Genomic DNA, 25857 nt, shown 5'->3' on the forward strand with positions numbered 1-25857 from the left:
GACTCGGAGAGCTTGCGACGAGCGGGTGGTCAGGCGCGGCATTATGCCTGGAGGGTAGGTACCTGGCTGACAAAAACCACGGGGTTAGCAGGTGGTGAAATTGAACAGCTTCTGGTTTTTCCCCTTCCAAAGAGGCGAGGACAAGCCTGCAGCAGTACTTCACAGCTTGTTCAAGGGGAAAAACGGTGGTATTGTGGGTGAGGTGAAGTAGGTAGGTAGGTAGTCGTGGAGTGGTCAGCAGGTCGACCTTTGTCTTGTTCTCTACCGTCCCCCCCCCCCATTCAGCTGATCTGTGCCCGCAGATCCCTCGGCCGATTCACGAGACGGGACAGGACAAGAAAGGGGACCTCAAAGGGGGCTTGGAAAGAATTGCAAAAAAGGAGGGGAACGAGAAGAAAATCGGGATATCTGTAGCAACCGGCCAGCAGAAAGAGGGGACGGAAGCTGGGTACTGAGGAAATATCAAAAGAAGAGAAAGAATTGTGTAGTGAGAATGGGAAGGGGAGTCCACTTTCTCGTCGAGGCTTGCCGGTGGTGGGTGTGGGGATAAATGTGTGCCATTCTGGAAGCCTCAAAAAAGGTACCTTTGACTGACCGAGGGTTGTTGATTCTGAGCGATAAAAACGGTGCGCCAACGTGGGCAATGGGACCCTGCGTATGCCTTGGTCCTTGACCGAAGCATAAAAGTGTCGTGTATCTCGTGGACGAGGTTCAATCCCGTGGGAAAACACAGGGACTGAGGAGAGAAAGGAAGGAGACAGAGCAAAGGTCTTGGGTTGAGGTGAGGCGGGCGGCGTTTGCCGGGAGGTTACACCCAAGGTAGGCAGGAAGGCAGGTAGGCTAAGGGGGGGGGGAGGGGGGGGGTTCACCCATGGACATTTGCGCAAAAGGCAGAAAAGGGCCCGGTGCGGTGCGGCGTTAGGTTGTGTGTGTCAACGAACCGTTGTGGCAGCTCTACCGGAGGGATCATGCTGCGCAGCCGCCGCGCTTCTTCTGCCTCTCTCTTGGGGCCCGTGGGCAGGGGACCAGAAATACCATTTCGGGACCCATATTTACCCATCCACTTGCTCTCTTTCTTCCATTCTAATGCTGCTGGAGACCAATATGGGACATCCCACCAACGGGATTACCCCTCCTACGTCAACCTCTTTTTTTCCATTGGCTCGTACGAACTTTTCTTTCTCTTTGCGACAGACGGCGGAAAGTCGCCATATCTATGTAAATTTTCCACTCTCTCGGTGTATTAATGAAATATTCTCGAGCTCGATAAATTGATACAGTCTTGGGTTATTTCCTGAGCTCAAAAAGTCGTGGAGGAGAGGGCAAAATTCAACGGTCGAACCTGGCTAACAAGTCCAGCCCCCCATGAGCGACACCACAACCCGTCCACCAAAGAGGCCCCGCGATCCAAACCTCGACGTCTACACCCCACCAACACCACCACCACCACCACAACCACAACACCATCAACCACAACCATCACCCGCAGCCATGACCGCCGAATCCCCCTCCAAACTCACAACAGCAAACATGACTAAAAAACGCGGCCTCATCGCCCTAGGCTGCGAAGGCTCCGCCAACAAGCTCGGCATAGGCGTGATGCTCCACAACGGCACCGAATCCACCATCCTCTCCAACATCCGTCACACCTTCGTCTCTCCTCCGGGGACAGGCTTCCTCCCCAAAGACACAGCCAAACACCACCGCTCCTTCTTTGTCCAAATCGCCCGCCGCGCCCTCCGCGAAGCCGGCGTCGCCGTCGCCGACGTAGACTGCGTCTGCTTCACAAAAGGCCCCGGCATGGGCGCGCCCCTCACCAGCGTCGCCGTCGCCGCCCGCACGTTGAGCCTGCTGTGGGACAAGCCCCTCGTCGGAGTAAACCACTGCGTCGGCCACATCGAGATGGGCCGCTCCATCACCGGTGCGCAGAACCCCGTCGTGCTGTACGTCAGCGGCGGCAACAGTCAGGTCATTGCCTATGCCGAGCAGCGGTACCGCATTTTTGGCGAGACGCTCGATATCGCCGTCGGTAACTGTCTCGACCGGTTTGCGCGCACCCTCGAGATCAGCAACGACCCGGCGCCGGGATACAATATCGAGCAGCTGGCTAAGAAGGGGACGAGGTTACTGGAGCTGCCGTACGCCGTCAAGGGCATGGATTGCTCCTTCTCGGGCATTCTGGCCTACGCGGATATCCTCGCAGGCCAGATGAAGGCGGCGCAGGCCAAGGGGGAAGAGACGTTCACGCCGGCTGACCTGTGCTTTTCACTGCAGGAGACAGTGTTTGCCATGTTGGTCGAGATCACGGAGCGGGCCATGGCGCACGTTGGCAGCAACCAGGTGCTGATTGTGGGAGGTGTCGGCTGCAACGAGAGGCTACAAGAGATGATGGGTGGAATGGCCGCGGAAAGAGGCGGTAGTGTCTATGCGACGGATGAGCGCTTCTGCATCGATAACGGCATCATGATTGCCCATGCCGGCCTTCTGGCGTACGAGACCGGCTTCAGGACGCCCCTTGAGGACAGTTCATGCACGCAAAGATTTAGAACAGACGAGGTATTCGTCAAATGGAGAGACTAATGCCATTGGCCAATGCGGCATAAGCTGGCTGTTGATTTCTTTTGTTCATTTATTTTGCCTCATGATAACTGCGAGGCAATAACTCTAACGGTGACGATTGTCCGCTTAGAGTAGGCACGCTACTCAATGCCGGATCTCGGTACTATCCCAGAGTGTCCAATCACTCATCTGTTGTGGTGGGCTTGTAGATGATCGTCGTGACATACTATTCGACTTGTTAGTCACGAACCAATTTCAATGCCGCAACAGATGACATACCTTGTTCTTGTAACGCGTCGTTGCAGACACAGCCAGAATGTTGTTCTTAATACTGCTGGTGGCAAGATGGTTGAGAACAGTGTGGTTGGGCATGTTGAGCACACTGTTGTCGTCCTTCATAAGAACTGCGGCGTTCAAGATGGGCTTACCCAAGAAGCCTGGCAAGCTCGGAGGAGTTGGTAACTTCTCAATGGCTGTCACCGCATACTGATAAGCTGGCGAGTCTTCGGGCTGGTCAAAGTCCACCAAGTACTTGGGTATCTGGCGGAAGTATTGACTGGGCGAGGGCACCTCTTTGCCTCTAGGCGCCTTGGGCTGCTCATCAGTCTGCGATGCCGAGGTCTTGGGGCCACCCTTGTCAATGGTAGCTGCTGTAGCCACGCCGTCCTTTCCAGGCTCAACGGGTGCTGTTGCCGGGATGTCATCTGCGCTCACTTCGATGAAGTTGACTAGGTTGTTTCCAAAATCCACGGTTGTTGGCAGGTCGGGGGAGGTCTGCATGATTCCGTCCACCAAGAACCTAACATGATGTGTTCCCGGAAGAATGTGAATCGTGGCTGCAAACACGCCAGGCTGGCCATCGCTATTGAACACGCCTTGTCAGCTCAGTTTCATGGGAGTACTGGCTTGTGATATGGCACGTAGGGCTTAATGTAAATAAGGCGGCCAAGGGGCCAGAATCTCAGACCACTGAAGAGCCACAGGTGTAACGCTGACAGCCGAGACTCAAGCCCACACACAGGATTGAAACTTACACAGGATGTAATCTATGTTTGCGGTTCCATTGGAAGATGGTTCCTGTGACGTAGACCTTGCCTCCTCCCTTGCGCCATTCGAGACGAGTGGGAACCGTTGGCCGCGTCTTGTCGACAATCAGCTCTTCGCCATCTTCCTCTTCGACTGTATTTGTGCTCAAGGCCGAGGACTTCCTAGTCATGCCATCCTCGAGGGTTTCCACTTCGGCCACGCCAGCGTCGTTGGTGTCGGTTGGGGCGATGATGGGCGAGCCCGGCGTGTGAATCTCCTCCTCGATGGGGAGTGGCATACGCGGAGGACGTGTCAGGTAAGACATGTCGTTGACGCTGCTGTTCCCAACCAGCGGTGGCTCGACCATGTGGGCAGAGTAATGCGATCTGAGGGAGGAGGATTCTGTCGCGGCGGCAGCTGGGACGTCTACGGGCTTGCTAGGCGCATCGCGGACGACGTTCTTCGATTCTGGGGGCTTCGGCGGCGGGGCGGAGTTACTCGAGTTTGACGAGGGAGAACCGGTGGTGAAGTTGGAGATCGGGATGGCCTGGAGAGGCCTGGGACCCTTTGTGGCCGTGGAACCTGTAGCCTGGGTAAGGGAAGGTTCAGGCGGGGCAGCAACTCGCTCGGCAGACCGGGGCGGGATGATGTGTTTAGACTCCCTCTTGGGGTGGTGGTGCTTGGGAGAGTCCTGTGATGAGACAGGCGTGGCCGGCTTGGACGAAGACGAGGGGTTGTTTCCCATTTTGTGTCGTTTCTTCTTTCAGATCCGCTCGTAGGGTAGGTATGGTGGGACACGACAGCGTGGTCTCGCTGCGTTCTGGGGGTGGGCAGGCAGTCCGCAGTCCGCAGTCCTGAAGCCTGGCCAGACCAACCTAAGTCTGGATCTCTCTCTTTTTTTTTTTTTTTTCAGGGTAAGCGGCGAGGTCGGGCGGACACACGGCAGGCGATGCGGGTTGCGGGATAGGTTACGGCAGCGATGCAGTGGAAAGCGCGAGGGCAGCGCTGCCCAGAAGAGCGCAATGCAGCGATTCGGCGGGCAGTTGCAATCGGGGGGTCGTCGGGACCCAATGTTTCCACGTCGGGCCAAGGTATCCGTAGCTGCTGCGACTGGAGTTTGTGCGATCCAGGTTAGGTAAGGCGTGGATTGCACGACGATACCTATGTAGCAAAGACGCGGGGTTGCGACTTAATTATCGCATTCTCAAGAGATTGAGTCAAGGCTGGGGCGGTCGAAGGCGACGACGGCGGGTGTCGGGGGGTGTCGGGGGGTCGCTGTGCTCTGCAAAAGAGTCAAGCGGAGGTTCGCTGGTGATGGGGCGAGGATGTGCGAAATGAACACGGCAGGTTCGCTCCTTTGAAGATTGGATGAGAGGTTGAGTTAGGTAGTTCAGTAGCGAAGTTGAGAGAGTGTGGAGGGGTGGTGGTGTGTTCCCACTTGAAGTTGGGGGGAACAAATGTAGCCGAAGCCAGATAAGCTCTACATGATCGGTACTCCATATCGCATATTGCGGACCATGGGGAACCAAGTACCGGCGGGCCTCCGCTTAGCCCATCATTGTGCGACTCACAGACAGACCTGACCTGTCACCCTACCGGCCGGCCTTACCGTCATCTCTACAGTAGCTGGATCTCGGGTTACCTGTCAAATGACCTCTAGCGTCCAGTGACATTCAGTTTCCGTCTTTTATTTTGGTTCTTCATTGTGGATTTGGCCATTCAGTAATTCCTCTCAAAAATGATGAGCCAACGGATGGATCATGACAGCACTGGAATGATAAGGATGGCGTGTGCTTGGTCGGCACCTCTCGCTGGTCAGTGCGCGCAGGCTTAAATTGCATCCATCCTTCTCCCCCCCCTGGCCTGATGAAGTCAAGCTCTGTCCCTCACTGAAAGCGGCCGTCCGATTCCTTTTACTTGCCTGCTTGGCATCGTTGTAGGATCTGGCACTTCCTTCGAGCTGGAGCTCAGCTCAACGCCAGTCGGAGGTACCAAGTCAGCTCTCCCACGTTCCTCCTACAGCCCGCCCATGCACCGTGGCACCTCAACCCCCGGATTTCAGAACGAAAAGGCTGGAATGTAACCGGCCTCACATCACCGGACTATACTATACGTCCGCCCTTGATTTTAACCTAAATCTCTCCTCAGTCATCATCCACCTCTTCTCAGCGTCCTTCCAGGTCATTGCAAGTTGATCCAACTGCCATGCTTGGGAGAGCAAAAAGTTATCATCCCTTTTCCAGGTATAGCTTACACTGAGCTACCCCTGTCACGCTTCGTCAACAAACCTAGGTATCACCATCAAGGGTATCTCACATCATGGCACTGCTGTCATACGCCTCTGGCGTGTTCACCATCGCGACATGGCCCGCAAGAATCGCTTGGAAGCCTGTCGCATTCTTCATCAACGTGATCCTCATCCTACTATCGCCTCTGTTACTGATGGCAACGTTTGTCCTGGGATGGTGCCAATCTGTCATCGACTTCATAGCCAGTCTCCAGGTAAGCAGACCCTCCCTTGGAACGCATGTTGTTGACGGCATTGCTAACTGGCACAACACAGCCTCTTTACACCTTTGTTAGTTTCCTGCCTTACTCGTACAAGAATTGGACTCCTGATACACTAACCTCCCCCATAGTTGGCCTGCGGAGCGTGCATCGGCATCTTGGCTGGCCTGACCATGGCTTGCACATCAGGCGTCATCACCTCAGTCCTCGGCATGCATGATGAGAGGTCAAATTCTCTCTCTGCAACGCCAATGCCGGGGACACCATTGTCAGAGCGGCCTGGGACAGGCAAAACAGAAGACTCGTCATCCTACGAGACTGATTGGCAGTTGCTGAACAAGCCTCCTCCAAAGAGACGGAGGCGAACTCCTGGACTCTGGTCGCAAACAATTCACGAGGAGGACGACGATGATTCAGAGATTTGATTTTGTAATTCGGCCTTTCTTTACATATACCATATGCTGCAGGGAAGGGAAGCATTCATTACCGGGGAATCACTTATATACCAGCCTTGCTTGGAATTATGCTCCCGCCCCCAAACGCCTGTCCCAGTGCTTCGCCGAGCTATCCTGCCATTCGATATTATACTGTCTTTTGTACAGGCCGCAATCTCATCTGCGGTACGCGTCCCGTTCTCGCATGGGAGAGCGACTACGGCTACGCGTCCGGCGATCCCAGTCTCGATCGTGCCATCGCTCATCTCTACTATTGCGGCGTCGGTCGCGAGGAGGTCGGTCGTCTCTGTGCCTTGGAGGAACATCATCTCTGTAGCTCGGGATATACGTGTCTACATCAGGAGCTCTTCCTCCCCGACTTCTCGGCCTCCTATCTCTGTCTCTGTCTCGGTAGTCTTCGCGGGGCGGCATGGGGCCCCCATTAGCATACTCAGGTGGGGGCGGTCGCGGAGGTAAGCCTCTATTGTCGCGCTGCCAAGCTGGTCGGCGCTCATCGCTGCCGTTTCTGTGACCGCCGGGTACATTGGCATTGCGACCGTTTACACCATTGCGATTGTTGTAAGCATCGGTATTGTTGAATCCGACATTTGCACCATGCGCCTCGGGCCCCATGCCTACCGTGCCTCCCTTAGGCGCCGGTGGGAGTTTCGCTTGACGGTCGTGGAACTTTCGCCTGTCTAGTTCGTGACTGGCCTCGAAGGTGGGTAAGTCTCCTGGTTCGGCTGGCATGGGAGCCATCTTGAAGTACGGATGATTCAGCGCATCGGCGGCATTGATGCGACTTCTCCAATCGAGTCTAAGAAGCTCCTTAAGCAAAGAGACTGCTCCGGTTCCGTACTCTCTGAACTTGTTGGATATGCTGCCAGGCCGAGAGCGTGGGGCCACTGTTTCGGCGCCAGGAAGAGTGTTGAATAGGGGCATATTCTCCGGTGTGGGCGACCCCATCAGATCCCAAATTATGTCGAGCTGGTGGGTATCGCTCTCACCAGCTAGAATTGGCTTTCCCACGAGCATTTCGCCAAAGACACAGCTATTCACATCATTAGTATCGGGCCCCAAAGATGTGTAGATTCTGACACTTACCCAACACCCCAGACGTCAATAGCGGTTGTGTAGCGTTTCAGCTGAAGCAGCAATTCCGGGGGTCTGTACCACCTAGTGACGACAAGGCCAGTGTATTCCCTTTTCCCCTCCCCGGCACCGTGTCCAGGCTTGGGCGTAGGCCCTTCGTAGTGTCTTGCCAGACCGAAGTCGGCAATCTGGAGAATGCCTTTGTTGTTGATGAGAAGATTGGCAGCCTTCATGTCTCGATGCAGGATATGTTGGTCGTGCAGATATCGCAATCCTTCGAGGAGCTGCAGCATGTAACATTTGATCTGCGGTTCGGTGAAATGAACAGAAGGGTTGTCGAGAAGGCCCGACAAATCGTGATCCATGTACGGAGTTGCCATGTACATAATCGGGCGCTTGCGCTTGTCGCCTGTCACAATTCGGGTCAGGAATTGCTGCTGGCGAATTGGGTAGTTGAGCATGAGCGACTTACTGGCTCTCTGAGGGTGCTCCACAGCCATGTCCACCAGCTGCAGGACATTTTTGTGGGAGAGCAGTTTCAGAAGTTTGATTTCTCGCAATGCCGTGATGGGGAACTGTCGAACGTCGGTCAGTAGATGCGCTGGTTGTGTAGGTACGGGGATCACACGTACGCCATCCTTTTCATGGTGCATGATGATCTTCTTGACGGCGACGTGAGCGTTGGTCTTTCGAGATCTCGCATGATGGACTTCACTGCGCAGTAAATCAGTAACGCGGCCAGAGACGCAAGGTCTGAAACTGGACTAACCCAAAAGTACCCTCGCCCAGCTTTCCGAGGAGTTCGTAGTCAGAGATTCGTGAACATCCCTGAAAACTAGCGCGTGGACGCTGGTGCTGCATCGCAAAAGTCCGAGGCGATAAGCCCCCGTTGGGCGCACTGGAATCCATGATGGTTGCGAAGCGCGGCGAGATGCGCCGGTCGCGTGAAAGATTGGCTTGCTCGATCCGACGTTCTCGTGACGGATGGGATCAAGGGCGAACGACGACTAAACGAGTCGCATTGCTAGTGGTCGCCAGGTTTCCGCGAGAATAATCGTGGCCGGCGTGTATGTATGCTGAAATAAAGTGTTTTCCGTCGATAGCGAGGAGTTCCTGTAGCTGTTAGATTCCACCTGCCCAGGTGGTTGAAGATGGGTTGGTGTTTGGGCGGTGTCTGTGGCAGAATCCCAATCAAGTTCCAGATTGGCGATGATGGAACTCAAAGGTCGCGGAAAATCCCTGGTCCTGTATTGTGGGTCCTGCCGAGCGTGTACTCCGTAAGGTCGCCAATTGGCAATAGTGGAGGAAAGGAACGTACCTGAGCCTTCGGTGGGAAAAAAAAGTGGCAGGTCTAATCTGGCCTAGTCCGCGCACGTGCGTCATCGTCTGAAGGTGAAGTTCTGCAAGCAACTTGTCGCATTTTTTTTAGGCTGATTTCAATTCGCCATCAAGCAAATGCCAGATCTAATTCCATCCTGGGCCCAACTTGGCACATCAAGAAATATCGACAACAACCGTAGAACTCTCTCCCGTAGGTAGCCTCTGCTTGAGCACCGTACCCTCCCACACACGAATTGCACCATGGTCAGCGACTCACACCCTCGTCGAGTCTAGCCAGCCATGCCTGGTTACTTGAAATGGTCACGCCGCTGTCGTGGCCGTTCTGTTACTTAATTATTACCCCTCCAAAACTCTGCCCGCTATCCGCTATCGGCTTTTGTCCCATCACCTCTGCCCCGCGATACTTGGCTCTACTCGGGTTTTTGCCCAAGTTTTGTAAGAACATTTGGCTTATCGCGATAAGGCGTACCATCAAGTACGAGGGGCAATGTTTGATATTTGCCCGCATTCCCTTGTCCCTCCTTATCTAAGGCTTCGGTCAACCAGCAAGACCCAATGTCAGCCAGCTCTTGTCAGGTTCATCCAGGCCATTGCCGTATACCGGCCACCAAAGGCTCTTCTAGCTGCCTTTAAATTGCTGGTGTATGCCACAAATCACTTGATTGACTCGCCATCCGTCTCCACTCGCGTGCTTTCATCATCCATCACTGCCCGCCCATCATAGTCTCTCACAGACTCCTCCGTCCGACAAAATTTACAAAATTTTGCACCACCCGTGCGTGACACTGGCCAACTGTTGTCGCCTCGCTCTCCATACAAAAGCTCTTGCCCCTCCACTTCCCCGTGCCCCTCAATTTACTATACCCATCTGTGGAGGCTTTGGTATCCGAACTACTACTTGATAAAGTCCCGACTTGGACGGCACCAACTTTCCCTCCCTCATTGTGTTCGCTACCTTACTTGACAAAACTCGACCTCGGCATCACCGATACACCGACACAATGGCTTTCGAACCTACCGCCGAGAGACTGCTGCCGGCGTCCAACTACCCGGAGTCTCGAGTCCTCATTATCATGACGGGCGGAACCATCTGCATGCAGCCAACCGCCGATGGACTTCAACCCATTGGAGGCTTCTTAAAGGATGCCATGGCCCCGCGGCCCTCGTTCAACGACAAGTCGTCCCCTCCTGGTAGGTTTTTCTCTGAAAGACAGCACGCCCCCAGGGAACACTAAAGTCAAGAAATGAGTATTTGCCTGGTCTTCATGTTGATAACGCTGGCCCAATTCGACGAAGAGTTCCTAATTCCTAGAATTGTTCATGAACATAACTTCCCGAGCCCTGACTGGACTGAAGCACTATTTGTCAAAATAAGTAGTATCTGTAATGAGTCTCACTAACAATGCGTAGTCCAACTTGAGGCCGTCAAAAATGGGGAAAGGATCATGATTGACAGCTTGAGAACACCACCGAGCGCCTACTCCCGTCACATTCGCTACGGCGTGCTGGAGTTCAACCCTTTGCTGGACTCTAGCTCCATCTCAGCGGAAGGCTGGACGGAAATCGCCCAGACCATCAGGGAAAACTACCGCCTCTTTGACGGATTCGTCGTCTTGCACGGAACCGACTCTCTTTCGTACACGGCCTCGGCTCTGTCCTTCATGCTTTCTGACCTGGGTAAGCCGGTCATCCTTACCGGTTCCCAGGCCTCCATCTTTGCTCTTCAGTCCGACGCCGTCGACAACCTCCTCGGTTCGCTCATCATCGCAGGAACCTTTGTCATCCCTGAAGTCAGCCTCTTCTTCCACCACAAGCTGTTCCGCGGCAACAGAACCAGCAAGGTCTCATCTGCCGCTTTTGAGGCCTTTGCCAGCCCCAACTGCGAGCCCCTGGCCAAGGTGAACGGACTTGGTATTGATGTGAACTGGCCCATCGTGTTGAGGCCCACTAGAATCGCCGAGCTCCAGGTCACGAAGCACCTCGACACAGCTCACGTTGCCTGTCTTCGAGTGTTCCCTGGCATCAGGCCAGAGATGCTCGACTCGGTCCTGCGTGTCCCCGACCTGCGCGGCCTCATTCTCGAGACCTTTGGCATGGGTAACGCCCCCAGCGGTATCGACGGCAGCTTGACCAAGGTCATCAAAGCCGCCGTGGACCGCGGTGTCATTGTCGTCAACGTCAGTCAGTGCATGAGTGGCTTCGTCTCCCCCGTATACGGCCCCGGAACGGAACTCGGCCGCGCCGGCGTCATCTTTGGTCTCGATCTCACAGCCGAGGCCGCCCTGACCAAGCTGTCCTACCTGCTCGCGATCCCCAGCCTTTCCACCGCCCAGGTCAGCGCGAGAATGTCGCAGTCGCTGCGGGGCGAAATGACCGAAATGGCTCTTCCGGTATTTTCGCATCCATCTGGCTCACTCGACTCGGTCGTAGCGCGACTAACCGCGTCAGAATCGGCATTTACCGTCCTCGGTTACGCCATACGAAACGGCGATGTCCGGACGGTGAAGGAGATCCTGGACAACGACGCCCAGCACGAGCTCCTCAAGGCCGCCGACTACGCGGGCAACACGACTGTCCACCTGGCCGCCGTCGGGCCCAACATTGAGATCTTGCGCGAAGTGCTAACGAGGGGCGCCAGCGTGCACTCGAGGAATCTAGCTAACAATACGCCGCTCTACCTCGCCGAGAAGATGGGCAAGGAGAAGTGCGTGCAGTTGCTAAAGGAGACGGGCGCACACTTATGGCAGGAAGAGGAGGCTATTTTGGATTCTGTTCACGCATCTGCATCCGGAGGAGTTCAAAAGTAGGAAAACTAGAAAAGTCTTGTGTTTTGGTTTTGTGTCGCATGTTCGCAGGCGTTTCTTGGGGTCAGTGTTATTCAGAGGTCATATCTCAACGATAATGAAGCAAACCAGTGATGATCTAATGAGAAGAAAAGTGCATGTGATATCGGACGCTTTCACCTTGACCAAACGAGCAAGAGAGATAGCGGCAGAGCACACGAGGACTCCGCTGACTTTATAACTCTCAATTGAGACATTGAAGCTGGACACTTCTTTAGTTGATGGAAAATGATATGCAGGAGCTACCTGTGAGATATGCAGTCACTTCTAAATAATACTCATTGCTTCTCGTATGTAAACAGGAATACTTTTGCTACACTACACAGTCAAGCAACTGGATGATGAATGCAACGACAACGAGACAGCTGATTATACGTCCTAAGTTGTCCAACATTGTCAAAGATGCTGGGTTTCCCCTGTGCTGTAGATGAGGAGATCGTCCGGAATATGGGTTTTCGTTTTACACCTGGCCATGTAACTCTCGTTTAATTCAGTCATCGCAATTTAAGCTTCGAGCATATTTGTCGCGTCCATCTTAATGAACTATGGTCTGAAGTACGTTACGTTGTTCAATCGACCCTCGGTGCCCCCAAGCTTATAAGGCGTTAGAGAAACTTGCAAATACCTATGATCTGAATCCGAATTACTTGTTCTCGTCTGATTACTTATATCTGCCGCTTGAACTTCGAGGGTTTACTAGGAAGCACTCATGTAAGCCAGGTGCACGTAATCGGTTCAGGTGGTTTGTGCCCCGGAGCCCCGGGTCGGCCCCACCTCGATTTTCGGCGCCGGGGCCTAGCGCGGCTCTAAAATTTTGGGAGATTTCTCTTTTGCACCTGCATCGAAACACCTTCATCAATCGTCATTGACTTGAACACCCGACATCATCCACCTACCTTGCGACACCAATCTCCGTCCCGAACTCGAAGACCACCTACGAACACAGCGTCGAAGCACTCGAACCCGCGAGAAGACTGCCCAGCCGCCGACCCGAGCAGCTTCCACTCTACCTCACCACCCCTAACCCGACAAAACCTCCACCGCGGAAAACATCACGACCACATACACAATGTCTTCAACCTCACAACCCGCGGGCCAACCCGCCCTCCCTCAAACCCCGACCCCGACCCCCCAAATCATCACCAACGCAGCCTGGGCAGGCGTAGTCCTCTGCCCCCTCATCATGCTCATGCCCCCTCGCCGCCTCGACTGGCGCACCTTCATGCTCTGGACCGGCTTCTCCGCCTCGGGCAACCAGCTCATCTACGACTACAGCGGCCAATCCCTCATGCAGCGCGTGCAGTCCCGCATGGCCCGCATGTTCCCCACCGCGCTGCCCGAGCAGGCGCAGCGCACCAAGCAGCTCCTGCGCGAGGAGCGGATGCGCCGCGACGGATTGACGGAGGAGCAGATGCGCGCCATCGAGTTCAAGAAGCGCAACCTCGCGCAGAGGCTGTGGTACGGTAGCGAGCCCGAGGACTGGGAGGCCAAGAGGGCTGCTGAGCATGCCAAGGCGCTTGCTGAGGGGAAGGGGTTGGGTGATTTGATTGCCGAGCAGGTTTCTGAGGTCTGGAGCGGCGCTCGGAAGGAGGAGGAGGAGCAGCAGGGGAAGAAGTCGAGTGAGGAGAAGGGTGGCGAGAAGAAGCAATAATGGGTGGGAGTTTCTGTACAAGAGGTGACGGCTGGTGTAGGATACCGAGGAACAAAAAACATAATGGCCATAGAGGGAAGTCATCCGACTCGAGTCTAGGTACACATATTGGCTAGTAGGAAGTCTAGCAAAAAGGCGTTGAGGGTTGCGATTTGGGGCATCAACGGGTTGGTGACAATATCCCCTGGCTGTACATTACTATTATTGAGCACCATCACATAAGTACGGTCTGCATGTTGCGATCTGTGACGGGTACGAGGACCTCGCCATCTTGCAAAATATTGCCGATATGCCGGTACTTGAGCTCGGCGTTCAATTTATTGTTGAGATATCCTCCTTCCATTTGACCCGCTAGACGCCAACATGCATGCGTATATACTTTTGTCTTATTGTGTTCTCCCTCCTTTTCCTTTCATCACACAACCATTACTCCCTCACGGCGCCTTTGCTCCCCATAATCGGCGTGGCCCCATCGAGCCGCAGGCCGGCCAACTTCTCCCCTAGTTGCCTCCCTGCCGGTCTCGTAGGGCCTTTTTTTGTTTCTGCTTCTTTATTTGCTTCTGCTTCTCATCGTTCTTGTTGTTTCGTCCTTTGTAAAGCTTACCGCTTGCTTTTCCCTTTGACGCAATCTTCTTGGCCTGCTTCTTGGCCACCCGCGCCTCGATCTTTTCGTCAAACTCGGCGACCCAGGTCTTGAGCAGCGCGTCCACCTCCTCCGCGCGCTCGTCCGACTCGACGGGGATGCCGAGCTGCTTCTTAATCACCTTGCGATGGTTGTCAATCTGCATCTGCCGCCGCCTTGCCGCGCGGTTGGGTCCTCCCATCTGGCTGTCGCCGCCGAACATCGAGCTGGGGGCAATGGATGTGGCGTCGCCGGCCACGGACGCGCTTGTGTTGTCGGCGATATTGCCCTTAGTGGGGTTCACATCGATTACAAAGGGGAGCGGCTCGGCATCTGTTGCAGGAGTAGGAGTAGGCGCTGTCGCTGGCTCTGTGGGCTCTACGGACTCTGCTGGCTCTGCTGACTCCGTTGGCTCTGCGGGCTCTGCTGCTGTGGCGGCCTCGCCGGGGGTTTCTGTCGTCGCATTGTCCTCTGGCTTTTCTTCTTCCTTCTCAGCCATGCCCGTGCTCTTTCTTGTCGCTTTCTTTCCCCTTGTCTTCTTCTCTTGAGCTTTGAGCGCAGGCGATGCGGGTTGGGACTCGGGATTCGGTGTGCTGGCCAAGGAGGAGATTTGGGAGCCTCCTGGCGTTAACCCCTCACGGATTTGCTTTCTACGCGCAGCTCGTTCGGCGCGAGCCAGAGCTGCCGCCTGTCTCTTGTCGGCAGGAGTTGGTGGGACATCTACATCCATGGCATCGGTTGACTGCTCCTAAAGATGGGGGTTAGAATCGTGAGAGCTGAAGACTCGGGGAGTCAGGCGAACCGTGGGTGCATTCAGCTTGGCGCCACCGTCCTCCATGTCGGAGTCAGAACCAGCATCATGGATTTTCTTGCTCATGGTGCCGACTGATTGTGCGAACCGGATCTTCAGCTTTCTGTGTAGGTAGTCCTTCGCGCAATTGAGAAACTCTGGAAACTCTGCGCAACGACCCTCTTGCTAATTAAAGCTCCCCCCCAAGCGAAGGAAAAAAAAAAGTTGATAAAACCAGGGGTCTTTTTTCCTTGTTGTTATCTTATCGACACGTGATAGTGTGTGGCGTCGCAACGGTCGTGGGCCTGAGGCGCGCCGCACGCACGGCGGAAGGGCCCCCGATCTCCGACACCGCACGGACAGCGATGATTCCAGTCTGAGCCAGCATTCTGGATAGGGCTGGCTTGGGGAATGCCAAAATGGCTGGCAGAGTGCTGTCAAATCCAGCGTCGCCTCTCACGCAAGGAAGAAGCACGAGAAAGAGTTAAAAGAGGATTCGAATGTTGCCCGAGTACGTCATCTCACGGGCTTGGGTGCTTTCTCGTGTTTCTCTCCGGCAGTGGATGTGGCTTGCACCCACGAGTAGCGATTTCTTAGTGGATGACGGCCGAGCCACCATTCGTCGTAAGTGCCCCAGACCTGCGCAGTGCTCAACCGTTGTTAGTGGGCTGACGGTCTAGCGCAGGCATTTCGTCCAAATTATTGCAAAAAACGATGCAAGTGAATGTCAGCAACTGTTGGAAGCTCAGCTGACATGTACCAGTTCCGTGATCACAACAGCGGCTGTTGCTGAAGGCCAGCCTAGACCTGCTCTCTGTGTTTTCATACGTTCAGTTCCCGATGGACGCGAAGTCAGGCCTGAAGCGATGAGTAGACGCCACGATGTTGACCAGGAAGAGTCGAGCAAAAAAGGGCTGAGATGCGAAGAACCCACGGTGTCGGGCAGATTCTTTAGGAAGGCGCAATATAGCGGGTGTTGCGAAATCCACATTCCAGTCGGTCATGTCCTTGGGGTCCATTTATAAGGCACATTGGAGAGCTTTATTGGGGATCCCCGGATATCCGGGATGGCTTCTCGTCGTTTCTTCCAAGGAGAGGCCGAGTAGAAACTGAAGGTTTTCCTGCCCCGTAAGGCCGGTCCTTGCAGTTGACGTTGATGGGATGGAAAATAATGGAATGAACACCTCATGCTGGTGTTGCTCCCCCAACGCTGTGGAATCGGCGAGGGTTTCCAGGGTCATGACTCTTGAAGTCTTGGGGTTGAGGTCGCCCTGCGGAGCGAGTGTCGGAGCCAGGCTGCCAGGGTGCTGCCCGTAGTCTGCATGCACTGCATGGATCGGCAGTCGCTGGCCATAGGGCACTTCCTCCTGTATCGTCGCTCCAGCATCGGAAGGATTGCAAGAAGCTGCTGTGGCTGTCTCTCAAGGTTTCGAGTGCTGACAGTTGATCATCCTATGCAGATCAGCGAGTGAGGTGGATGGCTTGCTGTCTGAAGTTGGTCGATGTCTGCTGGGCTGCCTCGAATCCCGCAGAAAAGATGGGGGATGCTCGTGAATGAACAACCAGCTGAGCCAGTTCGAGAAGAAGAGTGTGGCGGGCATATCGACCTCGGCTGAGATGTGGCTCTGCACCGAGCCCAATCAGAATAGTGGGAAGGTACATAAGACAGAGGCAAGAAAGGACGTTGGAAGAAGGCACGAAGGGTCTGGTCGAGTTACAGCTCACCTGCCACGCCGGGGGTCGGCAGGCTGGTTACGCAACTATCTGAAACTTGTGGGTCCCTGTTCCAAACATAGCACAACTCAGAGGTGCAGCCACGAGTCTTCGTACCGCGACGTGTGCCGCTGCCACAAAGGGCTGCCAGATGCAGATGCAGATGCGCTGCTGAATGACAACCGCCCTGTCACTTTTGACTTTTGTACTCCGTACCTAGTCATTGTACGGAGTACCTCGTAAGGCAAGGAAGCGCTGAGAAGGTACGGCGCCTCGCTATGCTTGCTCCTTGCCCACCTCAGGCTTAAATGTCCGATCCGTAGGTGTACAAATACTGGCGACTGTCCTCTTCGGCGGGGAAAAGATTCGGAAGATGCAGAAAAAGAAGGCTGGCATTGCTGACACAGCCTCAAAGCCGGAACTACTGCAAGCCTACTGCACCCTGCTCAGTCTCCCGTTTGGTGGTGTGCCATTGTGCATCCCCCTCTTTCGCTCTCACTGGGCCACCTCCCACACACTCCCGTCACCGTGATCCACTCGTTCAAGAGAGGCCTCGAGTCTGAGAGGCGGGCAGTGTTTTGGGTCCTCTTCACTGCCAACCACAGAGCCGTTCCTCCCTCTATACGGAGTATCTTACGTAGGTACCTATGGACCCAACCCGGTGTGGTGTTGGTTCAGCGCAAGCCGCAAGGTACTCTGCCTCCCACTTGGCGGGCTTGGGCAGAAAACAGAAACAAGACCAGGAAGGCTTGTGTTTGAAAGCTGGGCTGTTTAAAAGAAATAACCTCCTCGCATCCCCCCCTTCGTATCGTGAGAACGTGTCCTGTTCCTGTTACTAGATTTCATCCCTCGACCGACGACATACGAGCCTGAGGTAGCCCTCCCTTCACTCGTTTCCCCTCCCCTATAACCCCTTAGGTGTCACAGGAAGTCTCCTTTCTGCGCTTCGACACTCAAACACCCAAACCATCTTCTACTCACCTGGTCATCCGAAGTAGTGAAGCTCAGGTTGAGTGCACAGGCATTCTCCCAGCCCGCTAACTCATAACTCGTCTACCGCGCGCCTGAGGTCAACCTGCAATTACCTCTTACGACCTTCTTCTCACCTCTCCTTTGCGGCTTCGCCCTCTCAGCTTACTACCTTGGTGACTTGGTCTCATTCAGAGAGGCTGGCTAGTCGGGGCTTAATTTGCTTGTTACCCGACCCACCGCGCTCACGGACACCCTGCACTGTATCCATACCTCAACTCAATCACTCCATCCGTCTTCCAGGCTTAGCTCGGGCTCATCGATCCACGCCAAAACGCTGCATCGAACAAATATCCACGACCCCCCGACCGCGTTACGACACACCTCATTTCAACCCTCCCGCTGTCACATTTCTCCGCGCCCCATCCCTTTCCGGTCGGTACCTGAGCCATTCTCTATCTCGCACTAGTCCGATTCGCCTTGCCTGCCTTCGCTGCCCGCCGAAGCCTAGTTCAGCCACTCCAAGCGAGATTTCGACTCTCAGAAAAGGACGAGACCTCGCCCAGATTCCCATTCCCCTGGTCTCACTTAATTCCAATCCCTTCGTAATTGGCATCCGCCGACCCAGCACACATCATGGCCGCCAACGACTATTACCAGAACAAACCGTTACCCCCTCCAGGAGCTTCTCCCTCACCTGCTCCCTATTACGGCGGTGCTGCCTACAACAACATTCCCTCAGCCAGTTCAACGCCCGCTCCTCCCTACAGCTCAATAACTCCCGCGCCCGGCGCCAGTCATCCACCACCACCGCGCGCCAACACCGTATCCCCCTTCGAAAGCGTCTTTGACGATCATGTTTACCCCGTAGACTCGACACAGGACGGATTTCGCCATAACGGAAACACACAGAGCCCTCATCCTCAGACCACGAACAACATGCAACCCCAACGCATGAACACGATGAACACAGTAAACACAGCCTACACTGGCCACGGCCAGACGCCCTACAACAGCCACGATGCCCACCAGCAGAATCCTTACGCTCAGCCGGATACAGCTTACTACGGCCATTCTACTTCTCCAGACTCGAGCAGACAGAATGTGGCCGACGAGATTCCCCTGCAAAGCCGGCAGCCGACGCAGCCGCACAAGGATGTGGAGATGAACGAGAATGACCATGTCTACGACGCACCTGCGGGAACTCGTCGCTCAAAGAGCCGCCGCGACAAGAACAAGATTGGATTCGGTCAGCTGGGCATGTTTGGCGCCGACAGAAAGGGTATTCCGTGGTTGGTCTACATTTTCACATTGGTGCAGGTCGCAGTCTTCATCGCTGAGATTGTGAAGAATGGTAAGCCAAATCAAGTAGTTAGATTTGACGGCAATGACACTAACGGAACACAGCTCAACTCACCGGCTCTCCCATCATGATCAAGCCCTCATTCAACCCCATGATTGGACCTTCGACCTACGTTATGATCAACATGGGTGCTCGCTATGTAGCTTGCATGCACAACGTCAAGGGTATCCAAGATTACGGCCAGCAGATCAACTGGCCATGCCCGAACTCGACCTCGAACGACGTCGGCAACCCGTCGAACGAGTGCGGCCTCGCCGATTTGTGCGGCTTTGGGCGTGTGCCGGAGCCAGAGTCTCCCTACAACGACATCAATCAGTCGCCGGAACCAAACCAGTGGTTCCGCTTCATCACACCCATCTTCCTGCACGCAGGTCTGATCCATATTGGGTTCAATCTGCTTCTGCAGATGACGATGGGTAAGGAGATGGAAATAGCTATCGGCTCGATCCGCTTCTTCTTGGTCTATGTAAGCGCGGGCATATTCGGCAACGTTATGGGAGCAAACTACGCTGGTGTAATGGCTGCGTCGACGGGTGCTTCAGGCGCCCTCTTTGGCGTGATTGCCCTCACCCTGCTCGACCTCCTATACTCCTGGAAAGACCGCCGCAGCCCCGTGAAGGACCTGATGTTCATCATGCTGGATGTGGTCATCTCTTTCGTGCTGGGTCTGTTGCCAGGACTCGACAACTTTGCCCATATCGGTGGCTTCCTGATGGGTCTTGCGCTCGGCATTTGCGTCTTGCATTCACCCAACTCCTTGAGACGCAGGCTTGGCGCTGAGGATCCGTCATACGCATCCATGCACCTCACTCCCAACCAGGGTGGCCCGCCTCCGTTCCTGAAGAATCCCATCGGGTTCTTCAAGGGCAGGAAGCCACTCTGGTGGGCATGGTGGTTGGTCAGAGCCGGCTTCTTGCTGACTGTCATCATCGTCTTCGTCGTCCTACTGAACAACTTCTACGTCTACCACAACACTTGCAGTTGGTGCAAGTACCTCAGTTGTATTGTGAGTTATCTGATGACCCATGTTCAAGATTGTCTGCTAACCTACAATCAGCCTGTAAACAACTGGTGCGAGCTTGACCAGTTGAAGCTTACTTCATCATGAAGAGTTGACATCTGAAGGAGGAATACCCGAACTAATGCTACGAGAGTCTGCGTTGCATTGGTTTAAGGACTTTGGCAAGGATGGTTCATGATTTGCATTGCTCAGCGACGGCGTCCGGTTCACGATGGGTTATTTTATGAAAAAAGAAAGAAGGAACTTCTCCCATACGTCCAACAGAGACAAATCGTCTTCATAGGTAGAGCCACACATAGCGAACGCATAGCGGCTGCGGGGGTTTGCCAGGGTTCTATTCGCTGCCCGCTGACCGACCAACCGTCTCGGCATCACATAGTCGCATCGTCCTCGGACGTGTTTGTTGACGCCCCTGGTTTACCCCGCACATATCATTCGATGGGCTGTACGAGGTTTTACGTATTGAAAACCCAACCCGGTCCTAATATGAAAACATAAATGAGTGCTTCTTCCCCCATGGTTTCTGTGTCTACCTGTCTGTTCTGTTGAGAAAGTGAGGCCGCCACGGTCGCGCCCACAGACCCAACTCCAAGAAATTCCTTACGTCGCCATGCGTCAAAGGCTGTCCCACCACGCCAAAGCAAATGTTTCGGAAGTGACTGAGAGTAAGTTTGCTTCTACTTTTACAATCATGATGTTACCGGCACTCTCTTGATGAATCCTATTTGCATGGCTTAGCTGAGCGGTTGTGACAAACTGCCGTTGATGCCTCTAGAATGGATATCTGAAGACATTTGCAAGCAAACATGCCTCTCTTTTCCCTCTTTCTTCGCAATGGGACAGAGTTGATTGTTCGCTTCCTAAGTCTATGTGTTTCTACCACACTGCTGTACTTGAATTACATCTACTGTTGAGATTTTGTCAGCTAACAGGGATCATGTGTAGCAGTGCAACAACAGGTGCCAGGTCAATTCAGAAGTATTGCGTAGAAGCTTCCACATCTTGTAGTTATAACATTTGAACGGCCACATCTAGCCTTAGTCATAATACTTGAAAGTCCATGTTCGGGGCAGATTTCGCAAGAAGCCATTCAGCACTTTGATTGTCATTCTGGAGTACCTTCCGACCACGTCTTGGTTAAGATGACTGCTACCTAAGGTAGTACCTCTACAAAGATCACTCTATCGCTGAGGATGAAATGAAAAGACTGGATTCAAAAGGAACCAAACGACAACTTTCTTAAAGTGGCAAACAAGTAAACAAGTAAACAAACAAACCAGAAGGCGAGTTCGTTCCCGACTCTGGTCAGGCAGGTACCTCGGTGTGTGGTTAATGTTACTATTGAGGGTGTACCTGAACTTGAGTGGGGATAGGCACTGGGAATTAATACCCGCTCCCCTGCACCTCCCGTCTTTGGCGTCAACGTCGCGTCTCAGACCCAGAGGAACTCAAGTGCTGGCCTTAGTCATCAGCTCGCGCCTTCCATCAGCCACTTTAGAGTGGGTCAAGTCACGTCGACGTCAATCACGTCAAGCGCGTCTTCGCGTTAATGGGTTTCTGAAAGTTCCATCCCATAGCAACAACCTAACGACCCCCCAAATCCACCCGACTATGAGGTCTGCTTGATTCACTCTGCACAACCCTCCCACCACAGCCAAATCATCACAATGGCTACAGTGCTGCCTCAAAAGCGTGTGCTTGGGGAGACACCAAGCACCCGTCGCAACATCCCGTCGACGCCCTCGTCCCTGAAGAAACGCAAAGTCGAAGGGTTCTCGTCCTCACCCGCCCGCCATGTCGGCTCCCAGAAGAATGCGAAGAACCTCCCGGGCTCTAGTCAACCCAAGAGCGCCTTCGAATCAGAAGTCCTCGAGAAGTTGAGCCAAGACATCTCTGAACTCAAGCAGAACAATACCGAGAAGGACCAAGCATGGGAGCGACCTCCTCTCGTCGACTTCAATCCGGCCAGGGACAGCCTGACCTTCCAGCAAATCGAGGCGGAGGAGGGCAGCTTACATGGTGGTCGAGCAACAGTCAAGCTGTTTGGTGTGACTGAGCAAGGCCACTCAGTGATGCTGCATGTCACGGACTTCAAACACTACCTATATGTCGCCGCCCCGGTGGCATTCCGACCCGAAGACTGCAATGCCTTCAAGGCCTATCTTGAGTCACAAGTAGCACAGCACCAGCCTTGCATTCACTCAGTTGCTTTCCTGATGAGGGAGAACATTTACGGATTCCAAGGAAATGTCAAGAGTCCCTACCTCAAGGTCACTGTCATGGACCCCAAGTTCATCGCCAGGGTTCGGACAACAATCGAGTCGGGCAATGCCAACTGGAAGGGTCTGTGGAAGGGCATGGATGGTGGTATCATGACATTCGACAACATTCAATATGTCCTCCGCTTCATGGTTGACTGCAAGGTGCGTTTCTGTGGTGTCGCCCATCTTGACGAGGCTAACATTTTCCTGCTAGATTTTCGGAATGTCTTGGGTTGAAGCTCCCGCATCAAAATACCAGGTCCTACACCAGTCTCAACGACAATCGAACTGCCAAATCGAAGCCGAGATCAATTACCTCGACCTTATTGCTCACAAGCCGGTGGGGGAGTGGTCCAAGATGGCTCCTTTAAGAATCATGTCGTTCGATATCGAGTGCGCTGGACGTAAGGGCATCTTCCCCGAGGCGACACACGACCCCGTCATCCAGATTGCGAACGTTGTCACAAGATACGGAGAAAAGAAGCCCTTCGTGCGGAATGTCTTCTGCTTGGATACAACCAGTCCTATCGTCGCCACACAGATTCTCGAGTTCCAAAAGGAGGAGAAGATGCTCAGCGAGTGGCAGAAGTTCCTCATCAAAGTCGACCCAGACATCATCATCGGATACAACATTGCCAACTTTGATTTCCCTTACCTCCTCGACAGAGCGAAGACATTGAAGGTTGGAGGATTCGAGTACTGGTCTCGACTTCCAAGCATCCCTTCCAGGGCCAAGGAGACCAACTTTTCCAGTAAGCAGATGGGCAACCGCGACAGCAAGGCCACCAATACCAACGGACGTTTGCAACTCGATTTACTGCAGCTCGTCCAACGCGACCACCACCTTCGAAGTTACACGCTCAACTCTGTATGCTCCCAATTCTTAGGAGAGCAAAAGGAAGATGTCCACTACACCATGATCACGGAACTGTTCAACGGTACCCCTGAATCACGCCGACGTCTCGCCCTGTACTGCTTGAAGGACGCATACCTCCCGCAGCGTCTCATGGACAAGCTGTCTTGTCTCGAGAACTACACTGAGATGGCAAGAGTCACAGGAATTCCTTTCAACTTTCTGCTTTCCAGAGGGCAGCAAGTAAAATTCATCAGTCAGCTTTTTCGAAAAGCCCTCGAACAGAAGCTGGTCATCCCCAACATGAGATCCGAGGGTAGTGACGAGCAGTACGAAGGTGCCACGGTCATCGAGCCGACCCGAGGATATTATGACGTGCCTATTGCAACCCTCGATTTCGCTTCCCTGTACCCGAGTATCATGCAGGCCCACAACCTTTGCTATACGACACTGGTCAACAAGAAGGCCATTGAAAAGTTCGATCTGAAGAAGGACGAGGACTACATTGTCACCCCGAACGGCGACACCTTTGTGACTGCCAATAAACGCAAGGGTCTCCTTGCTCAGATTCTCGAGGAACTTTTGACTGCAAGAAAGCAGGCCAAGCGTGAACTGGCTGGAGAAACAGATCCTTTCAAGAAAGCAGTGCTGAACGGTCGACAACTGGCTTTGAAGATCAGTGCCAACTCTGTGTACGGACTCACGGGTGCGACAACTGGCAAGTTGCCTTGTCTTGAAATCGCCAGTAGCACAACAGCTTTTGGCCGACAGATGATTATGAAGACCAAGGAGGAGGTGGAGAAAAAATACTGCATTGCCAACGGATACACCCATGACGCTCAGGTCATTTATGGTGATACTGACTCTGTCATGGTCAAGTTTGGCACCAAAGACCTTCCCGAGGCGATGAAATTTGGCGAGGAAGCTGCCAATTTCGTCTCTTCCAAGTTCGTCAAGCCGATCAAGTTGGAGTTCGAAAAGGTATACTACCCGTACCTACTCATCAACAAGAAGCGATACGCCGGCCTGTACTGGACGAATCCCAACAAGTACGACAAGATGGATACGAAGGGTATCGAGACAGTTCGACGAGACAACTGCTTGCTTGTGCAAACCGTCATTGAAAAGGTGCTTCGAATGATGCTTATCGACCAAGATGTCCAAGGAGCGCAAGAGTAAGTTTGCATCGTCTGATTGCTGAGCCACATCCACTGACCCTTTTTGCCCTAGCTACGTCAAAGATACGATTGCGGACTTGTTGCAAAACAAGGTTGATATGTCGAAGTTGGTCATTACGAAGGCGCTCACCAAAGATGACTATGCAGCCAAACAGGCTCACGTCGAGCTCGCTCAGAGAATGAAGAAGCGCGATGCAGGCTCGGCACCAGGTCTAGGTGATCGAGTTGCCTACGTGATGATCAAGGGTGCGGCAGGCGCAAAGAACTACGAGAAGTCTGAGGATCCCATTTACGTCCTTGAGAACAACGTACCGATCGACACCCGATACTATCTTGATAATCAGCTTGCAAAGCCCTTGGGCAGAATCTTCGAGCCCATCCTGGGCGAGACGAAGGCGAACTCGCTGCTCACGGGAGCGCATACACGCACAATTGCAGTATCGGCGCCGGCCGTCGGAGGCCTGATGAAGTTTGCAAAGAAGACGCAAACATGCATGGGATGCAAGAAGCCACTGAGAGGCAAAGAGGAGAGCGCGGGGGCAGTGTGCTCGGATTGCGCGCCTCGGGTCGGCGAACTGTACAAGAAGACACTGGACAAGACGTCCGATCTCGAGGTGCGGTTCGGCCGGCTCTGGACGCAGTGCCAGCGGTGTCAGGGCAGCATGCACTGCGAAGTGATTTGCAGTAGCAAGGACTGCCCCATCTTCTACATGCGTATGAAAGCGAAGAAGGACTTGGAAGATGCTGGGAAGGAGCTGAAGAGGTTCGACTTTGACCAGGCGGCAATCTGGTAGAAGGCGTGCCAAGAAGTGGGATACCTAGAATATGGGGGGTATGAGGGGGGCTTTCACGACGCTAAGCTTTTCTTTTCCCATGAGCCGACCTTGGAGACATTCTGCAGCTGTAGATGCAGCGGTGGTGTGGAGGTCTACAGGTCTACAGCAGGTTTATGCAGGCAGATATGTTGTTTCGGGGTAGGCGTTTCACGGCGTTTGTTCGACTTCTTTTTTCTTTCTTTCATTGGTTTCCATATGGATTCCAAGAGGATTTCGAATTCCGTTCAAGGAGGCAGGGAACGGATCCAACAGAGCAGGCTAAGGGTATGGGGAAGAAACAACATGCAACATGATATTCAAAGACGGAGAAGCATCCTCCATACGTCGGAAAAAATCGGGAGGGAGTGGTCCTGTATGTAGTCCCAATATGGCCATAATACTAGGAGAACGCAAGAGAGATGAGCTTAGATTGCGGCATTATTCCACAGAAAAAAAAAGTGTCTCCGACTTCTCGATGCATGGACAAGTTCCGTTGTGGGAATCGGAGGTTGCAGGAATGAAATGAACGAGTGAGAGAGTTCTGGTTGTGTGTGTGAATTGAGTAAAAGAGAATTGGGCACCGCTGGGCGAGCGCTGTGGTTCGTTGGAGGGGGTCGGTCGCCCCGGGCGCCGCCGGCAGCGGAAGGGCGGACGTGAGGGCAGCCGTCGCCCTCTTTTGGCCATTTGGTGCGTGTCACTTCACTGTCTGGCCAGGTTCAGGCCGCCTTACCCAGCTGCTGGATCGGCGCTTCTGGTGGCGGCGGCGGCGGGACTGGATGGGAGCCTTCGCGAGGGGGGAGATGAGATGAGATGAGATG

At 53.9% G+C, this 25857-nt stretch overlaps 11 protein-coding genes across 11 annotated transcripts; 7 read left to right on the plus strand and 4 right to left on the minus strand.

Annotated features, from left to right (window-relative positions):
- Positions 1 to 1530: 1530 nt before the first annotated feature.
- Positions 1531 to 2580, plus strand: BDP81DRAFT_307059 (glycoprotein endopeptidase KAE1; the record flags this gene model as incomplete). The annotated part of the gene is made up of 1 exon (XM_060583332.1): positions 1531 to 2580. One exon carries the CDS (start codon positions 1531 to 1533, stop codon positions 2578 to 2580), a length of 1050 nt encoding a protein of 349 aa, XP_060451744.1.
- Positions 2581 to 2740: 160 nt separating this feature from the next.
- On the minus strand, positions 2741 to 4330 carry BDP81DRAFT_388602 (5'-AMP-activated protein kinase; the record flags this gene model as incomplete). Its single annotated transcript, XM_060587152.1, has 3 exons — positions 2741 to 2785; positions 2839 to 3421; positions 3594 to 4330. The coding sequence occupies 3 exons, from the start codon at positions 4328 to 4330 to the stop codon at positions 2741 to 2743; spliced, it is 1365 nt and encodes a 454-aa protein (XP_060451745.1).
- Positions 4331 to 4447: 117 nt separating this feature from the next.
- BDP81DRAFT_8489 (uncharacterized protein) lies at positions 4448 to 4754 on the plus strand. Its single transcript, XM_060596382.1, has one exon. It carries the CDS (start codon positions 4565 to 4567, stop codon positions 4718 to 4720), a length of 156 nt encoding a protein of 51 aa, XP_060451746.1. The 5' UTR covers positions 4448 to 4564; the 3' UTR covers positions 4721 to 4754.
- Positions 4755 to 5665: 911 nt separating this feature from the next.
- Positions 5666 to 6611, plus strand: BDP81DRAFT_8505 (uncharacterized protein). The gene is made up of 3 exons (XM_060596385.1): positions 5666 to 6087; positions 6149 to 6163; positions 6225 to 6611. The coding sequence occupies exons 1-3, from the start codon at positions 5905 to 5907 to the stop codon at positions 6516 to 6518; spliced, it is 492 nt and encodes a 163-aa protein (XP_060451747.1). The 5' UTR covers positions 5666 to 5904; the 3' UTR covers positions 6519 to 6611.
- On the minus strand, positions 6437 to 8649 carry BDP81DRAFT_8511 (kinase-like domain-containing protein). Its single transcript, XM_060596386.1, has 5 exons — positions 8389 to 8649; positions 8252 to 8333; positions 8092 to 8194; positions 7632 to 8028; positions 6437 to 7578 (listed from the first exon to the last, which is right to left on the minus strand). The coding sequence occupies exons 1-5, from the start codon at positions 8526 to 8528 to the stop codon at positions 6705 to 6707; spliced, it is 1596 nt and encodes a 531-aa protein (XP_060451748.1). The 5' UTR covers positions 8529 to 8649; the 3' UTR covers positions 6437 to 6704.
- Positions 8650 to 9612: 963 nt separating this feature from the next.
- On the plus strand, positions 9613 to 12109 carry BDP81DRAFT_413218 (asparaginase). The gene is made up of 2 exons (XM_060589279.1): positions 9613 to 10151; positions 10371 to 12109. The coding sequence occupies exons 1-2, from the start codon at positions 9962 to 9964 to the stop codon at positions 11765 to 11767; spliced, it is 1587 nt and encodes a 528-aa protein (XP_060451749.1). The 5' UTR covers positions 9613 to 9961; the 3' UTR covers positions 11768 to 12109.
- A 763-nt stretch (positions 12110 to 12872) lies between these two features.
- On the plus strand, positions 12873 to 13454 carry BDP81DRAFT_388606 (uncharacterized protein; the record flags this gene model as incomplete). The annotated part of the gene is made up of 1 exon (XM_060587153.1): positions 12873 to 13454. The coding sequence occupies one exon, from the start codon at positions 12873 to 12875 to the stop codon at positions 13452 to 13454; it is 582 nt and encodes a 193-aa protein (XP_060451750.1).
- A 500-nt stretch (positions 13455 to 13954) lies between these two features.
- On the minus strand, positions 13955 to 14953 carry BDP81DRAFT_444398 (uncharacterized protein; the record flags this gene model as incomplete). The annotated part of the gene is made up of 2 exons (XM_060591835.1): positions 13955 to 14824; positions 14879 to 14953. The coding sequence occupies 2 exons, from the start codon at positions 14951 to 14953 to the stop codon at positions 13955 to 13957; spliced, it is 945 nt and encodes a 314-aa protein (XP_060451751.1).
- A 606-nt stretch (positions 14954 to 15559) lies between these two features.
- BDP81DRAFT_413221 (uncharacterized protein) lies at positions 15560 to 16126 on the minus strand. The gene is made up of 2 exons (XM_060589280.1): positions 15630 to 16126; positions 15560 to 15582 (listed from the first exon to the last, which is right to left on the minus strand). The coding sequence occupies exon 1, from the start codon at positions 16105 to 16107 to the stop codon at positions 15886 to 15888; it is 222 nt and encodes a 73-aa protein (XP_060451752.1). The 5' UTR covers positions 16108 to 16126; the 3' UTR covers positions 15560 to 15582; positions 15630 to 15885.
- A 2058-nt stretch (positions 16127 to 18184) lies between these two features.
- On the plus strand, positions 18185 to 20019 carry BDP81DRAFT_444399 (rhomboid family protein; the record flags this gene model as incomplete). The annotated part of the gene is made up of 3 exons (XM_060591836.1): positions 18185 to 18902; positions 18956 to 19917; positions 19969 to 20019. The coding sequence occupies 3 exons, from the start codon at positions 18185 to 18187 to the stop codon at positions 20017 to 20019; spliced, it is 1731 nt and encodes a 576-aa protein (XP_060451753.1).
- A 1580-nt stretch (positions 20020 to 21599) lies between these two features.
- Positions 21600 to 25018, plus strand: BDP81DRAFT_456577 (DNA polymerase delta catalytic subunit; the record flags this gene model as incomplete). The annotated part of the gene is made up of 3 exons (XM_060593190.1): positions 21600 to 22355; positions 22408 to 24221; positions 24277 to 25018. 3 exons carry the CDS (start codon positions 21600 to 21602, stop codon positions 25016 to 25018), a joined length of 3312 nt encoding a protein of 1103 aa, XP_060451754.1.
- Positions 25019 to 25857: the final 839 nt, after the last annotated feature.

The sequence above is a fragment of the Colletotrichum phormii genome, assembly GCF_030913505.1.
Source record: "Colletotrichum phormii strain CBS 102054 chromosome Unknown BDP81scaffold_1, whole genome shotgun sequence".
Lineage (NCBI taxonomy): Eukaryota > Fungi > Ascomycota > Sordariomycetes > Glomerellales > Glomerellaceae > Colletotrichum > Colletotrichum phormii.

What these genes read in the sequence shown, in the direction of transcription:
- BDP81DRAFT_8489 (XM_060596382.1), top strand. Translation starts at nt 4,565, where the DNA reads ATGCAGTGGAAAGCGCGAGGGCAGCGCTGCCCAGAAGAGCGCAATGCA.
- BDP81DRAFT_8505 (XM_060596385.1), top strand. Translation starts at nt 5,905, where the DNA reads ATGGCACTGCTGTCATACGCCTCTGGCGTGTTCACCATCGCGACATGG.
- BDP81DRAFT_8511 (XM_060596386.1), bottom strand. Translation starts at nt 8,528, where the DNA reads ATGGATTCCAGTGCGCCCAACGGGGGCTTATCGCCTCGGACTTTTGCG. An exon ending in CTGGGCGAGGGTACTTTTGG is followed by an intron (nt 8,334 to 8,388) that starts GTTAGTCCAGTT and finishes TTTACTGCGCAG; the next exon opens with TGAAGTCCATCATGCGAGAT. An exon ending in ATTGACGTCTGGGGTGTTGG is followed by an intron (nt 7,579 to 7,631) that starts GTAAGTGTCAGA and finishes TGATGTGAATAG; the next exon opens with CTGTGTCTTTGGCGAAATGC.
- BDP81DRAFT_413218 (XM_060589279.1), top strand. Translation starts at nt 9,962, where the DNA reads ATGGCTTTCGAACCTACCGCCGAGAGACTGCTGCCGGCGTCCAACTAC. An exon ending in CGACAAGTCGTCCCCTCCTG is followed by an intron (nt 10,152 to 10,370) that starts GTAGGTTTTTCT and finishes AACAATGCGTAG; the next exon opens with TCCAACTTGAGGCCGTCAAA.
- BDP81DRAFT_413221 (XM_060589280.1), bottom strand. Translation starts at nt 16,107, where the DNA reads ATGACCCTGGAAACCCTCGCCGATTCCACAGCGTTGGGGGAGCAACAC.